Source organism: Symphodus melops (assembly GCF_947650265.1).
Source record: "Symphodus melops genome assembly, chromosome: 10".
Classification (NCBI taxonomy): domain Eukaryota; kingdom Metazoa; phylum Chordata; class Actinopteri; order Labriformes; family Labridae; genus Symphodus; species Symphodus melops.
Window position 1 is genome coordinate 20,520,150 of NC_136700.1, and position 21,807 is coordinate 20,541,956.

General features: G+C 40.9%; 1 protein-coding gene across 1 annotated transcript in view; it reads left to right on the forward strand.

Annotated features, from left to right (window-relative positions):
- fat3a (FAT atypical cadherin 3a) overlaps positions 1–21,807 on the forward strand; it is a 130,964-nt gene that overhangs the window by 60,701 nt on the left and 48,456 nt on the right. The window contains exons 5-10 of the mRNA XM_079354855.1: positions 630–956; positions 10,379–10,440; positions 12,404–12,718; positions 13,690–13,900; positions 15,876–15,941; positions 20,091–20,230. Coding sequence (XP_079210981.1) covers positions 630–956; positions 10,379–10,440; positions 12,404–12,718; positions 13,690–13,900; positions 15,876–15,941; positions 20,091–20,230 — 1,121 coding nt within the window. The remainder of the gene's footprint in view (positions 1–629; positions 957–10,378; positions 10,441–12,403; positions 12,719–13,689; positions 13,901–15,875; positions 15,942–20,090; positions 20,231–21,807) is intronic.

Below are 21,807 nucleotides of genomic sequence, written 5' to 3' on the forward strand. Positions count from 1 at the left end.
AGAGCAAATGGAGCAAATAACAGCTACACTTACATGCTTAAGATACCCCTGTGTGTGTGTGTGTGTGTGTGTGTGTGTGTGTGTGTGTGTGTGTGTGTGTGTGTGTGTGTTTGAGGAAGTCCACGCGGACACAAGTGCTTTTTGATGAGAGGAATCAGCCTCTTGGACAAATAAGCCAAGACAATATAAGCGCTGAAGATGTCTAATAAAGAGCACCACACACACACACACACACACACACACACACACACACACACACACACACCCCTGCCTGCTGTGTAATCAGCTGTTTCTTCAGGTACATTTAACACTTTAACTATCAGGTTTAAGAGTTTAATTTTAATGAACTCAGATTGAAAATTATTCAGTCTAATCTAACAACTAATGAAGTGAAAGATATTTACATTAGTGTGGAAACGATACCAAAAGTTTGAACATCAACATGATTCTCATAACAATCTGATGATATAAGTACAGGTTTAGGTCCACAGCTACAAAAACTGTTGGAGGCACCAATAATTGAGTAATAAACTCCTGCACACTGACGAGCTGACTAACGAAAACATTGGAAATAAGTTGGTGTCTGCAAACTTAACTAACGTATAACCCATCTGCTCTTCCTCCATCAGGTATGATCTACACCACTGATATGTTAGACCGCGAGACCAAGGACTCCTATTGGCTGACTGTGTACGCCAGTGACCACGGCGTGGTCCCTCAGTTTGCGTCGATCGAGGTGTTCATTCAGGTGGAGGATGTCAACGATAACGCTCCTCTGACCTCGGAGCCTCTGTACCGACCTTCAGTTCCCGAGAACTCCCCCCGAGACGTCTCCGTCATCCAGATCTATGCCCAGGACCCCGACGCCACACCCCCGTCCTCCCCCGCCGACCGCCTCACTTACAAGATTGTCAGTGGGAACCCCCAGAACTTCTTCAGCATCAACACGCGCACAGGTGAGAGAGAGAGAGAGAGAGAAACAGCCTTCATGTTTGGGAGTGATAGAATCTGTCTTCTCACACATCGCTGTTTTTGATTGGTTGATGGAAAAACTGAGAATTTCTCCTTCCCTGTGTTACCTGTTTTATCGTGGATCAGCGGCTCCTCATGAACCCTGATTGTCAAAAAATCTTGAAGTGTTGCAAACAGATCACAAATCTCATGGTTCAGATCTCATTAAAGAATGTTGTGAAGTATCCGATCGGGGGAAAAAAAAAAAAATCGTTATCTCCTCAGATAGCCATGACAGCACTACAAATCAAAATCATGAAACTTAACAATGTATCACATTTCGTTTTCTTCACTTCATGCTGCAACAATAATTATAATAAACGCAGTAAGATAAACCTGAACTTGATGTTATTCAGAAATTGCTTTAACATCTGAGTAAACAGAGCTGTCTTTATAATAGCAGTATTTATCCTCCATCAGAAACATCCACTTTACAAACACTACTGTTAACTGAAACCTTTCTGTCAATATCAGGTTTTCTGTTATCGAAAAAAACACATTATTCTCTTGTATGAGCTATGATAACTTTGATATGTAACACACACACACACACACACACACACACACACACACACACACACACACACACACACACACACACACACACACACACACACACACACACACACACACAGACGCCTTCATTAAGCGCCTGTGTGTGTGTGTGTGTGTGTGTGTCACTTCCTGCTCTTGCAGCTTATGGTGCGACTCAGATAAAACAACAGGGAGTGTGTTTCGCGACCATATCTTCAGTGTTTGAAGTGAACACAGCCGCACTCTGAGTTTACAGCGACAGACAACAGCAGGCTGTAACGTTACTAAGGTTACGTTTGGGATTGCCCCGAGCTGAACGCCCTTCACCAGCACAGAGTGAGTGTGAGGAAACACACACACACATCCTGTGTCAGCTGATTATTATGATGAGATATTAAAGTCGATAAAAAACAGACTCTCTGATAAAATAAAACACACATGAAGATTAATGGGGCTGTAACTCCAGGCTTTTATTCTGATGTAGTTTGGTAATGTCCCACATCTCTCAGCATGACATCCTCGACTGTCACTCAGCCTAATGATGACATTCCTTCTTGGTACATGTGATACCTGTACAGTGAGGGGGGGTGTCAGCTGTTTGTTGTTTCAGGGTTTGTGTTAAAGGAGCAACATGTAACTGTGCTGCAGGAGACACTGCAGTTATAATTGGCTGTTTCTATTTTTATCTCCTCTGTAGTCGGATCTGTGAATACATAGTAAAAACCCCTCTGTATGTGTGAGCGCATCAGATGTTGAATATTTCATTTCTTTATAAAACACTGATGAGTGACTGCAGCCATTTCTCTCAGTGATCAACACGTCTGTTGTGTGTGTTGGCTTATTGTGTTTGTTGTGAGAATTGTTGTGTGTTTCTTCTTTCTTGCTGACTCTGTGTTCATCACCGCTTCTGTGATGGTGTCTTGTTTTGTGTGTGTGAGATAACCTCTCATAGAGTTCAGTGAGCTCTACATGTTCTGGTCTCTGCAGTGATATTAAAGGTTCCATATTCTGCTTTTTTTCTCTTTCTTATGCTTTTTAGTTTGTTTTCCAGGTATCTTGTGCATGATGAGTGTTTAAAGTCTGCAGATATATATATATATATACAAGACAAGTGAGGGACAAGTCAAGAGCAATGATATGCAGGACACAGGTGAGACATAAAGACATGCACAGCATAGACAAAAACAGATGCTTGGAGTTTTCTGATAGATTTTTTTAACTCACAGTATTTTTCTGATTGTTGTTATTTTTTTATGCATTTGTATACATGGATGGAGCACTGAGAGGATGGAGGGAAAGAAGAGAAGTAGAATAGCTAATGTAAATAAGAAAAAAAAGGATGGTTGGTTGATGGACCATGTTAATTGTGTTTCATTGTAATTTGTGTTGTTTAGTCATGCATCAATAAAAGTAATATAAATAGTGCAGATTTTATTGTAGTAATAATAATTCATTACTTTTGTCCTTTATCCAGGTTTTTTAGCTTTGATTTTTCTTATTATCATGATCTTGATGTATTCTTATCTCACACACACACACACACACACACACACCTATTTATGCATACTATATATTACTATTTTTAATGTGGAAAAAAAAAGAATTAGAAAAATAAAAGGGTTTTTGTCAGAGACGAAATTAATTAAAAAAAATCAAGCAACAATCAAGTTATAATGAAGCGAGGACTAAGGAAAAACAAAAGAACAAAGGACCTAATTTGATGAAAATAATTTTACAAATAAATTCTGATAGTTATACAGAAGGAAAAAAAAGGAAAGTTTCTGACAACGTCCTCTCACACACTGTGCTGGTGGTGACATGTTCACTTTACTTCTGAACAGCAAAAAATCAAAGCATTAAAACCTGACCCTGTGTGAGTGGAGGCAGTACAGACATCACACTATATGCCACACATGACCAGTATGGTGTTTGAATGTTGTTCCTATTTTCTCATTGTCTGTTTTTACACACTACCATACCAGGTAGAAATGTCCATCGACTGTCAGTAAACACAGACTCACACAGGTGGAGCATAAAGGAACAGTATCATGTCTCTGATCCATTGATCCAGTTTGTGTCAGCGTCGAACAAAGTAGTCTTTAGTTTGTGTAGTCCACGCCCCCCTGACAACACCCTGTGTGTGTGTGTGTGTGTGTGTGTGTGTGTGTGTGTGTGTGTGTGTGTGTGTGTGTGTGTGTGTGTGTGTGTGTGTGTGTGTGTGTGTGTGTGTGTGTGTGTGTGTGTGTGTGTGTGTGTGTGTGTGTGTGTGTGTGTGTGTGTGTGTGTGTGTGTGTGTGTGTGTGTGTGTGTGTGTGTGACCTTTCTCATCCTGCTGTCTGCTCTCTTTGTCTCTCTTGCACGTTCACACTGTAAATAAACGGAGCCTTAAAACCCTCATTTATCACACAGGCCTCAGTAATCCTATCTATATGGTAATCACATACACACACACACACGGTTCTCTTCTCATCTCCTGCTCTCTCTCATCTTTGTGTTCTCTTCTTCATGTTGGTCTCTTCTCTTTGACAGAAATACTCTCAGCATTAAAACATTTTACATGTGTTTCATTAACACACTCTACATGTGTTTTCTTTACTGTCATTATAAATATAAAAACCTCTGTGTCTTAGTACGATTTCAGTCAAACCAACAGGTTTACATGTGTTTTAAAAGTCTAGTTTTAGTTGCAATAAGGGTGCAGTCACACTGGCATCCGTACTGTGCCCCAGCACACCTCGACCCTCAAGTCCAGTTCTTTTGGAGCACGGTACTCTTCCTTGGAAGAGAGGTGTGCTTTGGCACTGTACACTTCATGTACAAGCCCAAGCACTGACAGCCTTCATTATGGAGAAATCCAGAGTTTAATGGCTAACTAACATGACCACCAAGTAGCTGTCATGTTCTCCATGTTGTTCTCTGATGTGGGGACGTGGACTTTACTGCAAGTCCTCTTTTTATTTATTTTTTCTTGAGTCCGTTTAAACTTGTAAACTGAGCACGCTTCATAATAACGTATAGGCTGCACGTGCCGTAATATGACGTTATTTACAAGAGGTCATCGTGCTCAGGTAGTGGGGGACCACTACCTCGGCCAGTGGGGGAATGGTGCAGCAGGGGCCAATCGTGCTTTAAGTATGGCACGGTACGGATTGGTAGTGTGACCTTGCCCTTAAACAATAAATCCAACGTGCAGTCTGTGAACTCCCCTGCCAGGAGACGCTCATTGTGGCTGGCACTGAATCATGGGAGTTATTCTCTCTGAGACCCCCCCCCCCCCCCCGATAAAGACAGACTCTGAGTTGACTGTAGTCAAGCCAAACGGGTAAAACAGACCTGAGGAAGAGAACATGTTTCACGATAATGTATCCAAGTATAATTTACATGACGGTGACATCAAGGCAGCACTGGATTTAAAGGTTACAGGAAACAGAAGTTTTGAAGAAGTCAAGTCTCAGATTCATGCCACACTACCTGTGAAGCCCAATACACATGTGCATTGATCCTGTGTTAGTTTTCTGATTCACTCTGCGGTTACACCTGATGCTGTGGTCTCTATGCCACTGTGTTCAGGGTTTTCCTGTTTTGTTGGATCTGGAGATTAAAATGAGCACAATATGGAGGAGTTCATAGATGTTGAATCATTTTACTGTGACACAGAAAACATGCACACGCACACAGCACAGTCAGTCATTTTCAGTGCAGTCCTACCAAGCGGACCAATCACAGACACAGATGTCGTGTTGATGGGTCCGCAGGGAGGTTTATTTCAAGCTTCAGTGTACCATCTGTTGATATATTAAACCTAAATCTTAGCAAGGCTAAGGTAAGATTTGAACAAACTCTGTGAACTGAAATATCTCCACGCCGCTGACATCTCGCTTCTCTCCGTCTCCCCGCTCAACTTATTAGGAGAGCACGCCCGCCGTAAAGTGGTATCGGTGCCATTGTATCCACATAGTTTTACGAGTAAGACGGCATTGGACTGATACTGAACACTGGTATCGGTATCGGGGCATCCCTACTTTTCCCCGTTGAATGCCGTGAGCTTTGGACTGTTTTTGATATCATCGTAGATCTCCTGTAACATAAAACTACCTCTGGGCCCACAGACAGGATTTTGAGACACCTGTCTGTGATTTTGAGACACCTGACACACAATGATTGAAGGTGGATCTGTGTTTGACCTCCTTTTGTCTCGTTTCCAAACAAAGTTCTGAGCAGTCTGTCCTTCCTGCTCAGTGCAGGTTACACATTCCAATTCTTCTCTAACGTGCTGCACAGGTCTGCTGAGGGTGCTGTGCTTTACCATCAGAGCCGTACGGACCAATTATTAATGTCGACGTCTTGTATCAGTCAGGTGTGTGTTGTCGATGTGTTAATCATGTATCAGTCAGGTGTGTGTTGTCGATGTGTTAATCGTGTATCAGTCAGGTGTGTGTTGTCGATGTGTTAATCGTGTATCAGTCAGGTGTGTGTTGTTGATGTGTTAATCATGTATCAGTCAGGTGTGTGTTGTTGATGTGTTAATCGTGTATCAGTCAGGTGTGTGTTGTTGATGTGTTAATCATGTATCAGTCAGGTGAGAGCAGATGGAACTTGTACCTTCCAATTAGATTATTTTAAACAGAGTTAATCAGCTGAAACTGATGAAGACCTTCACACAGGGCCCAGACTGCTGTGACAAGAGATGTTCAGAAACTCTTTCACTTATTTATTCCAACACTTTTCAGGATTTTTTGCAACGTTCAGATGCTTCGAACAGCTTAAATAAAAAGATGAATTACTAAAAAATCAAGACTTTAAAGTTTAAGTGATTTTAACCCTGAATAACAAAAACTACAACTACTTAACAAAAACTACAACATCTTTATGTCCTTCGGTGTGGATTTTAAGCTGGTTGGAAGACGTCATCAGTGATGAGGTTACCTGCACAGTTAAATGGATTTCTAACATGCAGCTCTTTGAAAACTGGACATGAGCGGTTGTTGTTGTTGTTGTTTTTTTGGGTTTTTTTGCAGAATATTGTTTAAACCTAAAACTATAGACTACAATAAAAAGAGACTTCTTTTAATTGAGGCTAAAGTCTTGAGTGTATTTCTGAGTGAAGTTGTTTTGTTAATGTTGGACTGTTGATGATTGTTTGAGCACTGAGATTTGTCAGGTGTTTTATGTGCATTCAGGACAGACGTATGTCCGAGTCAGCCTCAAGCATCTATTAGATGTTGAATATTTGATTTCTTTATAAAACATGTCAAACACACACACATACATGCACACACCAAGCAGCAATCCCGGGGTTGATAAATGAAGCCAAAGTGTAAAATGGCAAGCTTTAACAGTTGAAATGAACATGTTTACAGCCTGCTTAAAAAAAAAACCCAAACACACATCGTCTCATGAGTTACTCACACAAACACGCACACACACAATAAAAGGTTTTTGGAATACTCCTTTTTCATGTTTAGACCCGTCAGATTTACCTTTATGTTAGATGGTTGAACACCTGTGGACAAAATGTGCCTCACTGGCCAGGGGAGCACCAACCAGGAGACATTTTTAATGGATTCAATGAATTGAATTAAGTCATTTCATGCTTACTGATCCATTAGTTTCTGTCACCACACTGACACACTCACACACACACACACACACACACACACACACACACACACACATATAAAATCCACTACTAAATCAAATTTCAACCCCTCTGTCCCAGCCTCCTGGCAATCCACAGCGTTGCAAAGGTGGATGATGAGGTCAGGACAGCTCTCTACAGAAAAGGTCCGTAAAGTGAGCAGAATCGGACCAATTCTTTTTATAACCACAGCATCAACCTGTGACAGATCCACCGACAAAATCCTCAGTTCCTCTTATTTTGTGTTCGTATCTCATGGTTTTACACCAACGTACTGATAATCAGGACATCCCCCACTCTTACTCTTCTCTTATTATTCAGTGCACACAGCACTGCAGGAGCCTCATTTGTCAACAGAGCTGCCAATCATGGAGTTCTACTCCTTTTTATTGCACCAAACAACTAAATAAAACAGAACCTTTAATTAAATTAAAAACTTAAATCAGCATGATTAGAACTAAGTATAAAAACAGAAACGTCTGACTTGTGTTTTTTAGTTTGACCAGCGTTCCTTCTCTTAACGTGGATGAGGAGGTGCCAGTCAGCAGGGGGAGCTCTAAATGTTTTGGCTTCACTTTCAGGGAGCGGGTGGGATGTCTATTTTATACAGACTATGATTGTATTGTCATGATAAAATAATAATCTATGGAAAACATCTGTATCTTTTTCCTTCTTCATTTATTCCGAATGGCATAAATGGCGCCTGGACCTCCAGCGTAAAGGACTGACGCCTTGTGGTGTAAAGCAATGACCTACCCTAATATCTCTCATAAAAGATGTTGAGGTTATGGTGTTCAACCAGATTAAACAGATTAATCCTGTGTAATAATCCTAATCCTAATATTGATCAGAATAATCCTGATTATAATTTCTGACAGAACGAAGAAGTCCTAACCTCCCATGAATAAATTACATCATACCTCATACATCAAGTGAGTGTCTGTGTAAAAGTGTGTCCTCTGCAGTGTGATGGATCACCTCTGTGTGTGCGTTTGTGTGTGTGTGTGATGGTGCGATGCTGACTCAGACACAGAACACTAGCACAGCCTTCATGAACACACAGACACAAAACAGCACTGCAGTGTGTTTGTTAACTAACAGTAATGTAGTTGTTCTTTTTCATTAAGCTTTTGTCAGCTCACAATTTTACAGCAGATGGTGTGTGTGTGTGTGTGTGTGTGTGTGTGTGTGTGTGTGTGTGTGTGTGTGTGTGTGTTGAAAGTTCCTAATTATAGCTATGCATGTATGTGTGTGCATTGGTGGGTGCGTGTGTGTTAGATTATGTGTGACTCTAAAGCTGAGAAATAACTGGATACATCCTGCAGTGTGTGTAGTTGTCCCATCTCTTCCTTGTTAAACACACGCACACACACACGTATGCACACACTCACACGCACACTGTCTCCAGTAGAAACAGGAAGTGGAGCTGTTAGCAGCTTGTTATAGGGTGTCAGTATGACAGCTATTGCAGCATGTAGCTAACAGCAGTATTCTCATTAATCCCAACTGTCAGTCTCTGATAGATAGACTCACATCCTTAAAAGGATGTTAATGCACTCTGCTTACATTGAACATATTAACATACAAAGCCCTGTACCATACCTGTCTCCATGTCTCACCTGGCTCTTTTTCCTTTAACTCTCTCTCTCCAACTTGAATCTGTCAGTTGTTTTTTTCTTTTCATTTTGTCATACCTATCAACATTTGGTACAGGAAGGTGGGGTGAGAGGGGTAATCAGATGTTGCATAGAGTGCCCTTCTGTACCATGCATGACGCTCTTTTCTAGTCTGGTGAGGTCCGCAAAAGAATTCTGTTAATTCAAGCCTCTGTCCCGTTCATTAAACTAATAAAAAAAATCCACGCTGCCTATACTATCCAGGTGAGGATGTGAAATGGTTCTGTTGATCTTTGCTCACATCTGCTGGCTTCCTTGTGTGGGTTTTTTTTTTCTTTTCTTTTTGGTGAAAAGCTGTCCTGTTCTGACATTTCCAGCCAGCTTGCCCTTTCATCCAGCATTTGCTTTGCCTCTCTGCTGCCATGTACATTACACTTGGTTCTTGCTGTGGGTTGCCAGGTGACAGGGACAGAGGGGTTGAAATTTGATGTTGTTGTGTATTGTGTTTGTGCGTCATGATCAAAATAATATGTTATGTTCGGAACATATAAAATCTACAGATCAGTGTCTATGGATTATATATGACAAGGCTGTAATGAAGTGAAGCTCACAGAAGTTTCCGGTGAGAAATAACAGAAGAGGAGGTGCCGCGAGATGGCTTGAATATACGGGAGAAACGTGTGCAAAACAGAAGTGATGGCTGACAGGTGTATCCCTGCATGTATTTCAACAGGTTATAGAGAAACTCTGAACTATCCTCAGAGGAACAGACACCCAAAGATCCAGTGTCACTTGTGTGGTTTTTGTTATTTTGTGTTTAAGAAACTTCATGGCGTATAAAGCCAAAGGTGTTAAAAACACACAGTGCTGTTTGAAGCTTTAAACTGCAGCATCTCTTTATGTTGCTCGCGTTTGTAGTTTTTCACAGCTGGTATTGACTCCAGAGTGAGCATGTTTTAGTCATGCAGTGTGACGAATGTCAAGTTAACAAAGAATCAAATCTATCATACAGTTTATTGGCAGCTCTTATATTATTCCTGTGTTAGTGAATCACGCAGCCTGAAACCTTTTCATCTTTTTTGTGAATAATTCAGTTTGAAATCAGGCGTTGAGGAGAGGAGGGGCTGTGATGAGTTTAAAAGCTGAGGAGAACAGCTTAGTTTCACACAGTTTTTCTGTAATGTGTCACACTTGTTTACACCTCAGTGCTCCATTCAGACTTCTGCAGGATGGACACACTGGAGCTTTTAAGGCAAAGCCAGCTTGTCGTGTAACAGATAACATGATGAGGGGACAGGTAAATATTAGAGTGTGTCAGAACATAAACACACACTTGTCCTCCTCCTCTCTCTTTCTTTTTGTAATCTTAGCCATCAAGTCTGACAGCTGGAACCGTGTGTGTGGGTGTGTGTGTGCGCACGGTGTGTGTGTGCGCGCGCACGGTGTGTGTGTGCGCGCACGGTGTGTGTTTGTGCATGTGTGCACAGTGTGTGTGTGTGTGTGTGCGCACGGTGTGTGTGTGCATGTGTGCACAGTGTGTGTGTCCCTCTAACAGTTTTCTCTGCTGCTTCTCTCTCAGGTCTGATCACGACGACCTCGAGGAAACTTGACCGAGAGCAACAAACAGAGCACGTTTTAGAGGTGAGTGAGGTTTTCTTATACCCAATTTTTGATATTGATACCTGTGTGTCCTAGACGGCTGATATTTTTTTTGTTGAGAAATTCTCGTTTTTTATGATCCAAAACAGCAGAAAAAGTCTAGCAAACTGTCTACATTATACAAAAACATCTTCAACATTTCATCATGCAGTCTACACTCTCCCTGAGGTTTTATGTCCTCCAACAATGATAGCTATGATATTTCTGTAATATAACATTTTTAAAAAATAGATGCTTTAATTCTCAATTTTAAGGAAACACATCTACTGCTTACGACTTAGGCTAGTCTTTAAAATAGGTTTATCAAATACAAGGATAAAAAATAAGTCATGATAGCCTATATATTTATAGTATACAGAAATGTATTTGTTAAAACTGATATTTATATATAGGCTGTAAGTATAGGGTAAATCTTATATCGTTATAATACGTGTGTGTATATATATATATATATATATATATATATACATATATATACATACATAGATATATATACAGCTTACTGAAATAATCACCTGTCCAGTTTATTGACCTTTTATCTTGAAATTTAAAAAAACTCTTCTCCCAGTGGGCAGGGTGTATTTACAGTAAGATGTAAGCAAATAAGTAAGTCTTTATTAATATAGCATGTTTAAAACGGTTGGTTACAACATGCTTTACACCTTTCCATATGTTTGACTGAATGGCTGAATCAGTCAGTGGAGCCCAAATTAAAATACAGTCAGCAGGTCGTATTTTACAGTAGATTCCATGAACGCGTCCTCACAGAATGTGCACGATCATCGAGCGAGGACAGTTCAGTGTCAACTGTCGTGACTCATGAGTGTTTGTTAATCTGCCGTTAGTCTTCTGTTGTTTTGGATATGATCAGCTGTGTGTCTCATCAGATGACACGCTCGCACTCAAACACATGCTACACTGTAGTGTGTAAACTGAGGTTACGACATCCTCTGAGGACCAGTAATCTGCATTGAGGAAAATGCAGAAATGTTTATAAATGAGTCGATAATCATAAATCAGGAAATAAGAGTGTCCTTCATGCTCACAGCTGATGTTTCCTCTGTGTGAGTCCTTAAAGAGCATCCTGATCAGATATTGAGCTCTCTAAGAAATTGTGAAAATTATAGATTGAATGGTTATTCTCTGCAGGTGGCGATCTCAAACAGTGAACATGTTCAGAAGTCTGAGTTTAAATTAAATGTATAAAACCTTTAGATTTCAAGTCATTATGGCGCGTTTCTCTTCCTCTCTCGTCATTGAATTCACAGACTGCTGAGCCCTCCGATTATTTAAACTCTTTCTCTCAGTCGTCTCGGGTTTTTAGAACGTGACAGATGGTTTTCTTAAATGAAGCTCAGAGGAAATGAGCTGCTGCTGAAGTTGACAGCTGAGGACTGATCGCACACTTCAGCTAAATGAGAATAAATTTCTATCTGCTGGGAGGCTCTTTTTTTTTTTATGGCTGGCCCCGCCCCTCTGTGATCACCTTATTCATCATTTCGCCAGCACAGGAGCTTAATTACCTGCTGCCAAAGCACCGAGACACATTCTGCATCTTTTCATTCGGTTATTCAGAGAGACGAGAACAGACAGACGCTGAACATGGTTTACAAATCAATCACTTTCGTATACAGCTTATTCATTCAGAAGATGTTGGAAACTCTCACAGACGAAACATCTGTAAGGCTCCAACCAACATATCATTATGGATTCATTCATTTCCTCATCAATTATTTGGTCTATTTAACATCTAATAATTCAGGAGAGACAGGAGTCCATCAAGGTTTTATTTAAAGGTTGACTTCAGATAATATTAAAGGGGGGGGGGCTTAGGAGGCGGGCAGAGGAGTGGAAGAAACTGTTCTTATGGCGTCCTTAAAGACCACAGACTCTAACCAGAGGGGGGAGGGTTTTAAAAGTATTGTATCTTTGTGTCACCCTGCAGGTTCTTGTGTCGGATGGTGGTCCCAGTCCGAGGCAGAGCACGGTCTGGGTCATGGTTCAGGTTCTGGATGAAAACGATAACAAGCCCACGTTTCCAGAGAAGGTGTTCCAGGTCAAACTCCCCGAGCGAGAGAGGAGGAAGAAGAGCGAGCCCATCTATCGAGTGTTTGCCTACGATCGCGACGAAGGGCCCAACAGCGACCTCTCCTACAGCATCGTGGATGGGAACGAGGACGGGAAGTTCTTCATCGACCCGAAGACCGCTGTTGTGTCCTCACGCAAGGCCTTCACGGCAGGAAGCTATGACATCCTGACTGTATGTAAACTTTGTTAGCTATTGGAAACTTACCCCTACCTCGCTTGTTTATGAAGAACACTTCTGCTGACACATGGACAGGGTTAGGTGAATAGTCTGGACTTTGGCATGGTTGATTTTTGGTTTGAGTTTTCGACTTCCAGTGTGCTAGATGTATCAACAGAAATGAATGGAATGGAAAAAGGATGTGTTGACTTTTTGTTTACTTAGAAAGAAAGACAAAGCTCGCTCTTTTTCTGGCTCTGTCATTGGTATGGAAAACATTTCCTGACGGTTAGTGTGTTTGCAAGAAATCTCTACAGTATTACTACTAGTATTACTTTTTTTTTTCTGATTTTGAAATCGGTGAAGATATGGTTTCTTATATCAATAGATTTACATTCAGCTGTTCATATTTGAACATTGGATCATGGCTACACCCAGGAAGTGCTCTGAAAACTGCAGGTGTAAAGTATATGTTGTTTATGTATCTAAAACCTTCTACATGCTCGGAGAGGATAAACTGGGGATGAGACGCACACAACAATCACCTGCTAGAGTGCATGTTACATGCTACATAGTTTTGGTTTGAACACTTTAAGGCTCTCAGTTTGCTTTGTTTGAATAAAGACCACGATAATTTCAGAAGATGTCCTGTTGTGGACATCACAGAAACATTCAGTCAAAGCAGAAAGTTGACAGAGTCAGGCTCACCGTGACAGTCAGGACCCTAAAGATCGAGTTTCAAATATGGACCACTCACCAGAGTACCTCTCACTGCAACCATATGTCATCTGTACATACTGTGGATTCATAAAACGATAAAAATATTGCTGGCTGTGATTGATTTGACTTAAAGTCTAAAATATTACTTAGGGACTGTGTCTGTAAATGAGACTGTAAACTCTCTGGAATATCTCTGTTTTCCTCCAGGTCACGTTCCTGTGATGGCTCTGTAACCCTGTCTCTCCCTCTCTTGCATCTCTCCTTAGATTAAAGCGACGGATAACGGGCGTCCCCAGAAGTCGTCCACAGCGCGTCTTCACATCGAGTGGATCCGTCGTCCTTCCCCCCTCCCCCTCCCCCTGCTCTTTGATGAGCAGTTTTATAATTTCACCGTCATGGAGAACGACAAGGTTGCCGAGATCGTGGGCGTGGTCTCCCTGCACCAGGGCTCTTCCCCCTTGTGGTTCGACATCACAGGTAAACTCCCTCTGTGGGTGGTGTGGGCGAGGAGTGCGTAGCGTGTGTGCGAGCAGGCCTTATGCATGGTGTGTGTTGATGTGTGTATTGTGGGATGCAGCTCAGGTACTGTGGCCTCGCTGCATGATCTGTTCTGCTACGCCCATCCCTGTCACCATGGCGACAGCTTCTGCGGCCGTCAGGTGTGTGTGTCCTCTGTGAGGAGCAGCAGTGATGCTAACAGACGTAGCTCCCGTGTGTTATCCTGTAAGAGGTTTAGTGTTATTTCTGTGTTATTCACTGTGACATTCACTTAAATCCCTTTGATCTGTCAAAGTTGACTTTCACCCTCCTCGCAGGATTAGCCAGATTATGCGGCGCCCAGCGCTTTAAGCTGCATTTTTGCGCTTTAAGTTCACTGACGAGTCTGCTGCTCAAAGAGATTTATAGGTCTAATTATCAGACGCCGGATTTAATTCTATTAGTTTTTAATAAAACATGCTTCCTGACACATCTCCAGCAGGATGCACACAGCCACATACGAAGAAGAACTACAACTCCCACAATGCTCCTCCATCTCTCCTTTTGTTTTTTGCTGAACAGTGACGTCCAGTGTGAATCCAGCTGGAGATACCTTCTGCTCTCTGATTCTGACTCTACATATATCCATCCATCTCTTTTCTCTCATGTCCCTGTTTATTTTTTTCTTTCTCTTTTATATCTCTGTCCCTATTCTGACAAAACCATCCTGCTGGATCTGAGCAATGGTCCTAATCCAAACCCATTACATCCAGAAAGATTGTCTCATGGATTGCTTTAAAATTTTACAAATGGTCCACTGTTTTCTCTGATCAAATTCAAGGACTCTGACCTTTAGATTGACACTTTAATTGACCAATCAGGACTTTCCATTTACTTCTTAAAGGCTAATATAACCAATGAGAACCTGTGTCACCTGTTCTGACATTTGATATGATTTATCTCCCAGTTTCTTATTTTATTAGAATTCATTAGGATACAAAAACATTCTGAATTTGAGCTTCAAATTAATTAGGTTTGGGAAATGTTTGTGGGGAAATATTTAAAATACTTAAAAAAAAAAAAAATCCAAAACCACTGGAGTGCAGCTTTAATCTCTGCAAAATATCTTTTTCTTCTTCTTCTTCTTCTTCTTGTTTTTAATCAGTCTGAATTCCCTCCTCTCAAATGTTTTCATTAAGTCTGTCATTAACGAGACAGAATGAATCAGCAGCTTAGACTCTGAATGTCATCACGGAGACAATATGTGGAACAACAAGACAGAGATGAAAAAGTTTGAAGAGACAGCTACAGGAATAATCTAAAAATCAGCTACAGCAATATCATATATATATATATATATATATATATATATATATATATATATATATATAATCTACGCTGTATCATATATATTTATCTACAGCAGTATCGTATATATATTATTATATGAAATAATAACAGAGACGTGGGCAGCACATCGGGGATGCAATCAGCTCTGTTTCTATAATGATGCAGAACAATCAGCAGAGAGACACGAGTGTTTGTTCACAGATCAAAGCACAGATATGTGACAAAAAAATGTGAAATATGTTTGTATTCAGTAGTCGGTCGGTAATAATAAACAGTCACGACATATCGAGTCTTTGTCTATATGTTTATTTATGTCGATATGACATGAATAAACAGTTTTAAGCCAATCAGATAAATATGTTAACACACAGCAGAACTACAACGACCAGAGAAACGTTACCAAACCCATCATCTTTATCTTCAACACTCAACTACACCAGACCTTCATCATCAATCTGTCTCTTCTTCATCACCTCCACCCACTGTCCTCTTCCTCAACCTGTCTGTGTCTGTCTGTCTGTCTGTCTGTCTGTCTGTCTGTCGGCTTGTCTGTCTCTCTCTCTCTTTCTGTCTCACCTGTCTCACCTGTCTCTCCTCTCTCTCCTTAATGCTTCTCTCCTGGAAGGTTCCAGGTCTTTCCGTGAGATGTTCTATATTCTGCAGACGTGTGGCAGGAACTGTTCCTCAGAAGGTATCCTGCTTCCTACTTCCTCCTGCTCTGTGTCCTTTCCCCCCTTTCCTTTCCTTTTTTTCCTTTTTTCCTTTTTCCCTTTTTCTGTTGAAGCTCATCGTCACTCGTCTCATCAGTGCTGCTGACGTCCTCCCATGATTGGTCAGCTGAGAGGAGTAAACCACGCTGTGTTTCCGTGTGTGTGTCTGTGTGAGTCTGTGCGTGCGTGCGTGCGTACAGTACCTGTGCGTGTTAGTTTGTTACACATTAACAGGCCACACTGCAGCAGAGGTTAATTGAAGGGATGGAGGTTTGGTAAAAAAGTATCACAACCTCTTTATCTGCTCCCATGGCAACACCCCCAAGGTTACCACGGTGACAGCTCTGTCTAATGACCTGCTGTTAGCAGCACCTGTACACACATTCCTTATGTTAACACACACCTTCATGTAGCACTTTAGCAAAGCAGGTTCAGACATGCACAACAATCCTCCACTTTCACCTGACCCATTAAGCACACTGATAGATACAGCAGACTGAGAGAACACAGCACAGCCTTTTCAGAAACAGACAGAAACAATGTGACAACATAGTTATTATAGAAATTAAGAACACTAAAAGGTAGATTAAATGTGGCTCTCAATACACACAATGTGTACTTATTTTTAATTTTTTTAATGAATAGGTTTCAATTTTATGTCTCTAAATTACACATGCACTTACATTTGTAGGATCCATAGGGACATGCACAGACCACATCCTCTAAACCCACAGCAGAGCTCTAATTATAGCTGAAGCTGCTCCACCCTGCAGACTGAGCCAGACACACATACAAACACACACGAGCACACAAACACACACACACACACACACACACACACACACACACACACACACACACACACACACACACACACACACACACACACACACACACACACACGTTTGCTGAAGTTGAACACATAAACCTTTCATGAAGCATAAAAGTGTGTTATCTTCTACAACACACATTAACAGTTATTATTATTGTTGTTGTCATGCAGACATGACATAAGACCTCTACCAAGAGGTAAATGCATTACACTCCTCCACATAACCATCATTACGTGTTCAGGGTTTTACTAATGGTCATTATCATTACAGAGGCTGAGCAGGTTCATATCTTAGCCTTCTTTCATTTTCATTCACGTTTGAACTCTACAGTGCAGATAATGACAACATTTCATTGTAATGGCTCGTTGGAGTGCAGGGGGAAAAAAAGCAGCAACAAGTATGATACAGTTTTCATGTTTAGGATCATAAACAGGTATTTTGTTTCTGCTCTCTTTTTAATGTTGTCCATATAGTTACAGTTTAAGTTAGCTTTAAAATCTTGCATGTAAAGTGTCCTTGGGTTTTTTGAAAGGCGCCCTCAAATAAAATTTATTATTATTATTATTATTACAGTAACACAAAATCATTCATATGCTTTATTCGAAGAAATAAGTGGGTTGCAACAAAGCTCTAAGTTCACATCATTTTCTACATGGATGACACTAAAGGGTTAAATGTAGTGCTCAGTCTCAGTTGTGTTTCATATAAAGGGTTTTTATATTTTTAGTCTTTCTGTATGGGTGTATTCCTCCTCTCAGCACAACAATTATCATTGACTCTTAGATCATATATGCAGAGAATACTTGATTCTGATTGGTTGAAGAGGTGAGGTAATAAGAAGGTAGCTGTCTCTTTAAGAGTAATGTCTGTGAGGGTTCCTGGTACTGTGGATTATATATCTTTATGGATTGAAATAATAATGATAACTATCTGAACGTTTCCTGTTGGAGGATCAGAACAGGTGTGATCACACAAATCCACAGCCGCCTCTCTGTTCGCTGCGTTTGAGGTGAGACAGCTCTGTGATGTGAGCTGCAGATTCAGACGTGAAGAGCAGATTTAGATCAGATGTGTGTTTTTCATGCACATACACTAGTTGGTTTCTCTCTCTGTAATTAGGCGCGGCGGATGAGCTGGTTTCGTCCTTAGGAGGATTTTCCAAACCGTTGTCTTCCAAAACGAGGACAATCAGGACAAGCTGTTTGAAGCTGACTATGATCTCACAGTGTTTCTGTCATCATCGGCTCATTAATGTTTCACACAGCTCTGCCAGCATCACAACACACTGCACACACACTGTAAACACACATACTCCTCTGTTTATCATACTGCAGAGCTCACTCCACTCACAATGTCCTAATTTTGCTTCATCACATAATTGAATTACATAAATACAAAAAGTAGTCCCATTTCTTCTGCCAACAAAGAAATCTGCTCCTTAACACCAGGAGACGAGTCGACATCTGGATGTAAAAAAAAAAAAGTAAAATCTGTTACGAAGCGTATTCACTAAGCGTCACTGATTTATTACAGCTGAGTCTGGTCTTATCATGTGCGTAAGACGGGTTTGAACTCAGCAGGAAATATTCAGGAATATTCACCATGAGTGAACGGGTGGTGGACGATGTTTTATTACGCAACTGGTGTGTGACCACATGTTATAAACCCTCCCAAAACCAAATTGTATTTGTTCTGTAGTATGTTCTTCTCCACCTGTTATCGTAATGTTGGACTGTTGATTCATCATCGTTCTTTTTACCTGCCTCCTGAGTAAGACCACCCCCCCCCCCCCCGCCGGTCCTGTCCGACAGTGAAAGTCACTTGGTTCTAGGTGCATGTGTGAACAGCTAACTCAGGAAGATTCCAGGGGCAGTCTGCCTGACATTTTCTAGAGTGTTCCAGTGTTATTTTACTAGTCTGTCATCATGGACTTTAACTCAGACTGCTGTTCGCTGTATGACTAACTGAAACTATCTCAGTCAGAAGCTGAAGGAAACTTTAATCAGGATGCTGAAACCCAGGTTTCTGCAGAAAATAAAGGATTTCACAGAGCTGAAGTAAAGATGAACTCTCTTTGAGGTTGATGGGATGGGGCATTAAAGTCGGGTAAGAGTAAATGAACACACCAACAGAGAGCACTGAAGACACACAAGACAAAAACATTAACACGAGTGCTTGGGGATTAGTTATTAGACAGAGACACCAGACGGAGTCTGTTTCACACATAAATGCACAAACACACACGAACACACACACGAACACACACACACACAGGGGTTGTGTTGTTTTTGCTGCTTGCATGGCTCATGCTTGTGCTTCATGGTGTTCTTGTGATCTTGTGATATAGGTGTGTTTGTATATTATTGTGTGTGTGTGTGTGTGTGTGTGTGTGTGTGTGTGTGTGTGTGTGTGTGTGTGTGTGTGTGTGTGTGTGTGTGTGTGTGTGTGTGTGTGTGTGTGTGTGTGTGTGTGTGTGTGTGTGTGTGTGTGTGTGTGTGTGTGTGTGTGTGTGTGTGGTCTCAGTAACTTGCAGGTTGGGACACAAGTGTGTCTTTTGTGTATATTTCTTAGCAAACCAAACAAGAAGCATCACAAACCTGTTAGATCTGAAAATAAAAATACATATACAAAGACAATGTGAATCAAATATTATGATTTTCATTTTTGAAAATATAATATTTATAATAATATAAATATCATATCGGTTACCATTTATTGTCCCCGAGGGGAAATTCTTTTTCACGATGCAATACAATTTAAGGGCTGCGCACCGACAAAGAATGACAGGGGGACATACATAGAGGACAACAGGACATACAGTGCATATAGTGGAAAGACAGGAGAATGGGACTGAGGTGGATTTTTTCCTGGAGTCACTTGGTCGGGACTAGCCAATTAAGTTATATTTTAGTTTAATTGCAAATTAGTCAGCACAACAACAAGAATGTTTGATTTTCCTTCAAACTTGAGTATTTACTTTTTGTACAGTTTGGTTAGTTATTTCTCTGTTTGTGGTAAAACAACACAAAAGGATGTCACACAGGGTTAAAAGGTCTAGAGATTTCTTTGTTCTTTGTTCCTTATTTAAATATTTGTGATATTTAGCAGGCATTAAACACACTAAAAACTCCACCAATACACCTACTGTATCTACTGCGCGTATGTTTACATATTCATCCTGATTCTAGTGCCCTACTGTGTGTGTATGTTTGTGTGTGTCTGTGCGTGTGTGTGTGTTTGTCTGTTTGTGTTTTCCTGTGTGTGTCTCACACTTTCCTCCTCCTCCCTCCTGAGCAGGTGGGAACACAGACAGTGTGTTTGACGTGGAGAAAGCTGCGGGCACCATCATCATCGCCAAACCTCTGGACGCTGAACAGCGCGGCTTCTACAACCTATCGGTGCAGGCAACCGACGGAACAAACACAGCCTACACACAGGTAACAACACTTGAAACACTGCCTCCACCTCTACCCCATTATGTCAGGTAACGTACTGTTATTTCACGTAACATTTCCTGCCAACAGGTACTGTACCACCTACCTGAAACACCCCCTCAAACACACCTAAGACATCATCTACTGAAAGTTTAAACACATCACAAACCACCTTAACACAGGTTGCACACACCCAAAGAATGTATGCAGTTACAGACCCGAAACACCACCAACACACAGATAATAGACACCTGAGATACCCCCTACTGAATGAACACAACACCACACAACACCAACATAAAGCTAATAAACCAATACAGACAGGTAACACACGCCTTAAACACAGTCTACACAAACACAACACATACACACCTTTAACCAAGGTAACACACTTTTTTCTCCACAGTCTCAACCAATTCATTGTTAATGTTCACACATGATAACTGTTTATTAGTCTTTTTACTGCTCAGGTTAAGGTTCACTCATGGAAATAGATAAGAATAAAATAAATTGTTAAATTAGTAATAATGACAAGTGAAGGTTTAATTCAGGACTAAGGGCCCCTTCCTCCTTTGGGGCCCTGGGCAGTCAGCATCACTTTTCCCCCCACATTGTAATGCACACACATTGTATATCCCCCCCAAAACACTAATCATGAGAAACACAGTGTTGTCATGAAGCTGTGATAAGGGTTTCTTACACACTGTGAGGCCTGGGTCACCACCATTTACTACTGCTAACTCTTTTAGCTCTACACACTATTTCTGATCTGTCTGCTGCCCTCTCGGTTGGTTTTATTGTGAAAACCATCTAATATTCAACATTTTAATGTTGAATATTTGAAGGTAAGTGCTAAGTGCATCTGATCTCCTGTCAATCAGCTGTGAGTGGAGGCTGCCATCATGACTGATGACCCTAATGTTGAATATTTACCTAATTTAAACCTAATTTTACCTAATTTAAAGTGACCTAGATTTAGTGTTAGATAAGCGCATAATGTGTTTTTTTTTAGCATGTGTCTTTTTCCAGTTCTCACTTAAAGCAGAGAGTGTTGCCAGGAGGAAAAAGTGCAACATCCAGCATCTTTTTTTGAGAGTGCTCTGCCTTTTTGGTCCAGATGCTCCGAGCTATCATAGTAAAAAAAACTCTCTAAAAAGGCGCGCGGGTGCCGTCACCGTTGTTCTTTTCAGACCAGCATACAGAGCTCACATTGAGCAGGACTCCACACCCTGCAGCAAAAACAGCTCTACCCAACATCAGCTTTGTTCATATGTCGTCTCTCACTGCCCATCCTCTGCTTCTAAGTACTGACTGTGGTCATTGTTGAACTCGTCCATTCAGAGTACAAAAGTTGGAGCCTCCGGTTGAAATTCCAATGAAGAAAAGTAAATAAATTACAACAGGCTGGAGGTCTAAAGCAATAGGCAAGGCAAGTTTATTTATATGGCGCTGTTCAGACACAAGGCAATTCACAGTGCTTTACAGACATTTAACAGAAAAAAACATTAAAACAGAGCTTAAGGAAAGAATGCAACAATATGAAGGTTAAAATCAGATTTTATTCATGCTGTATTTTTTTA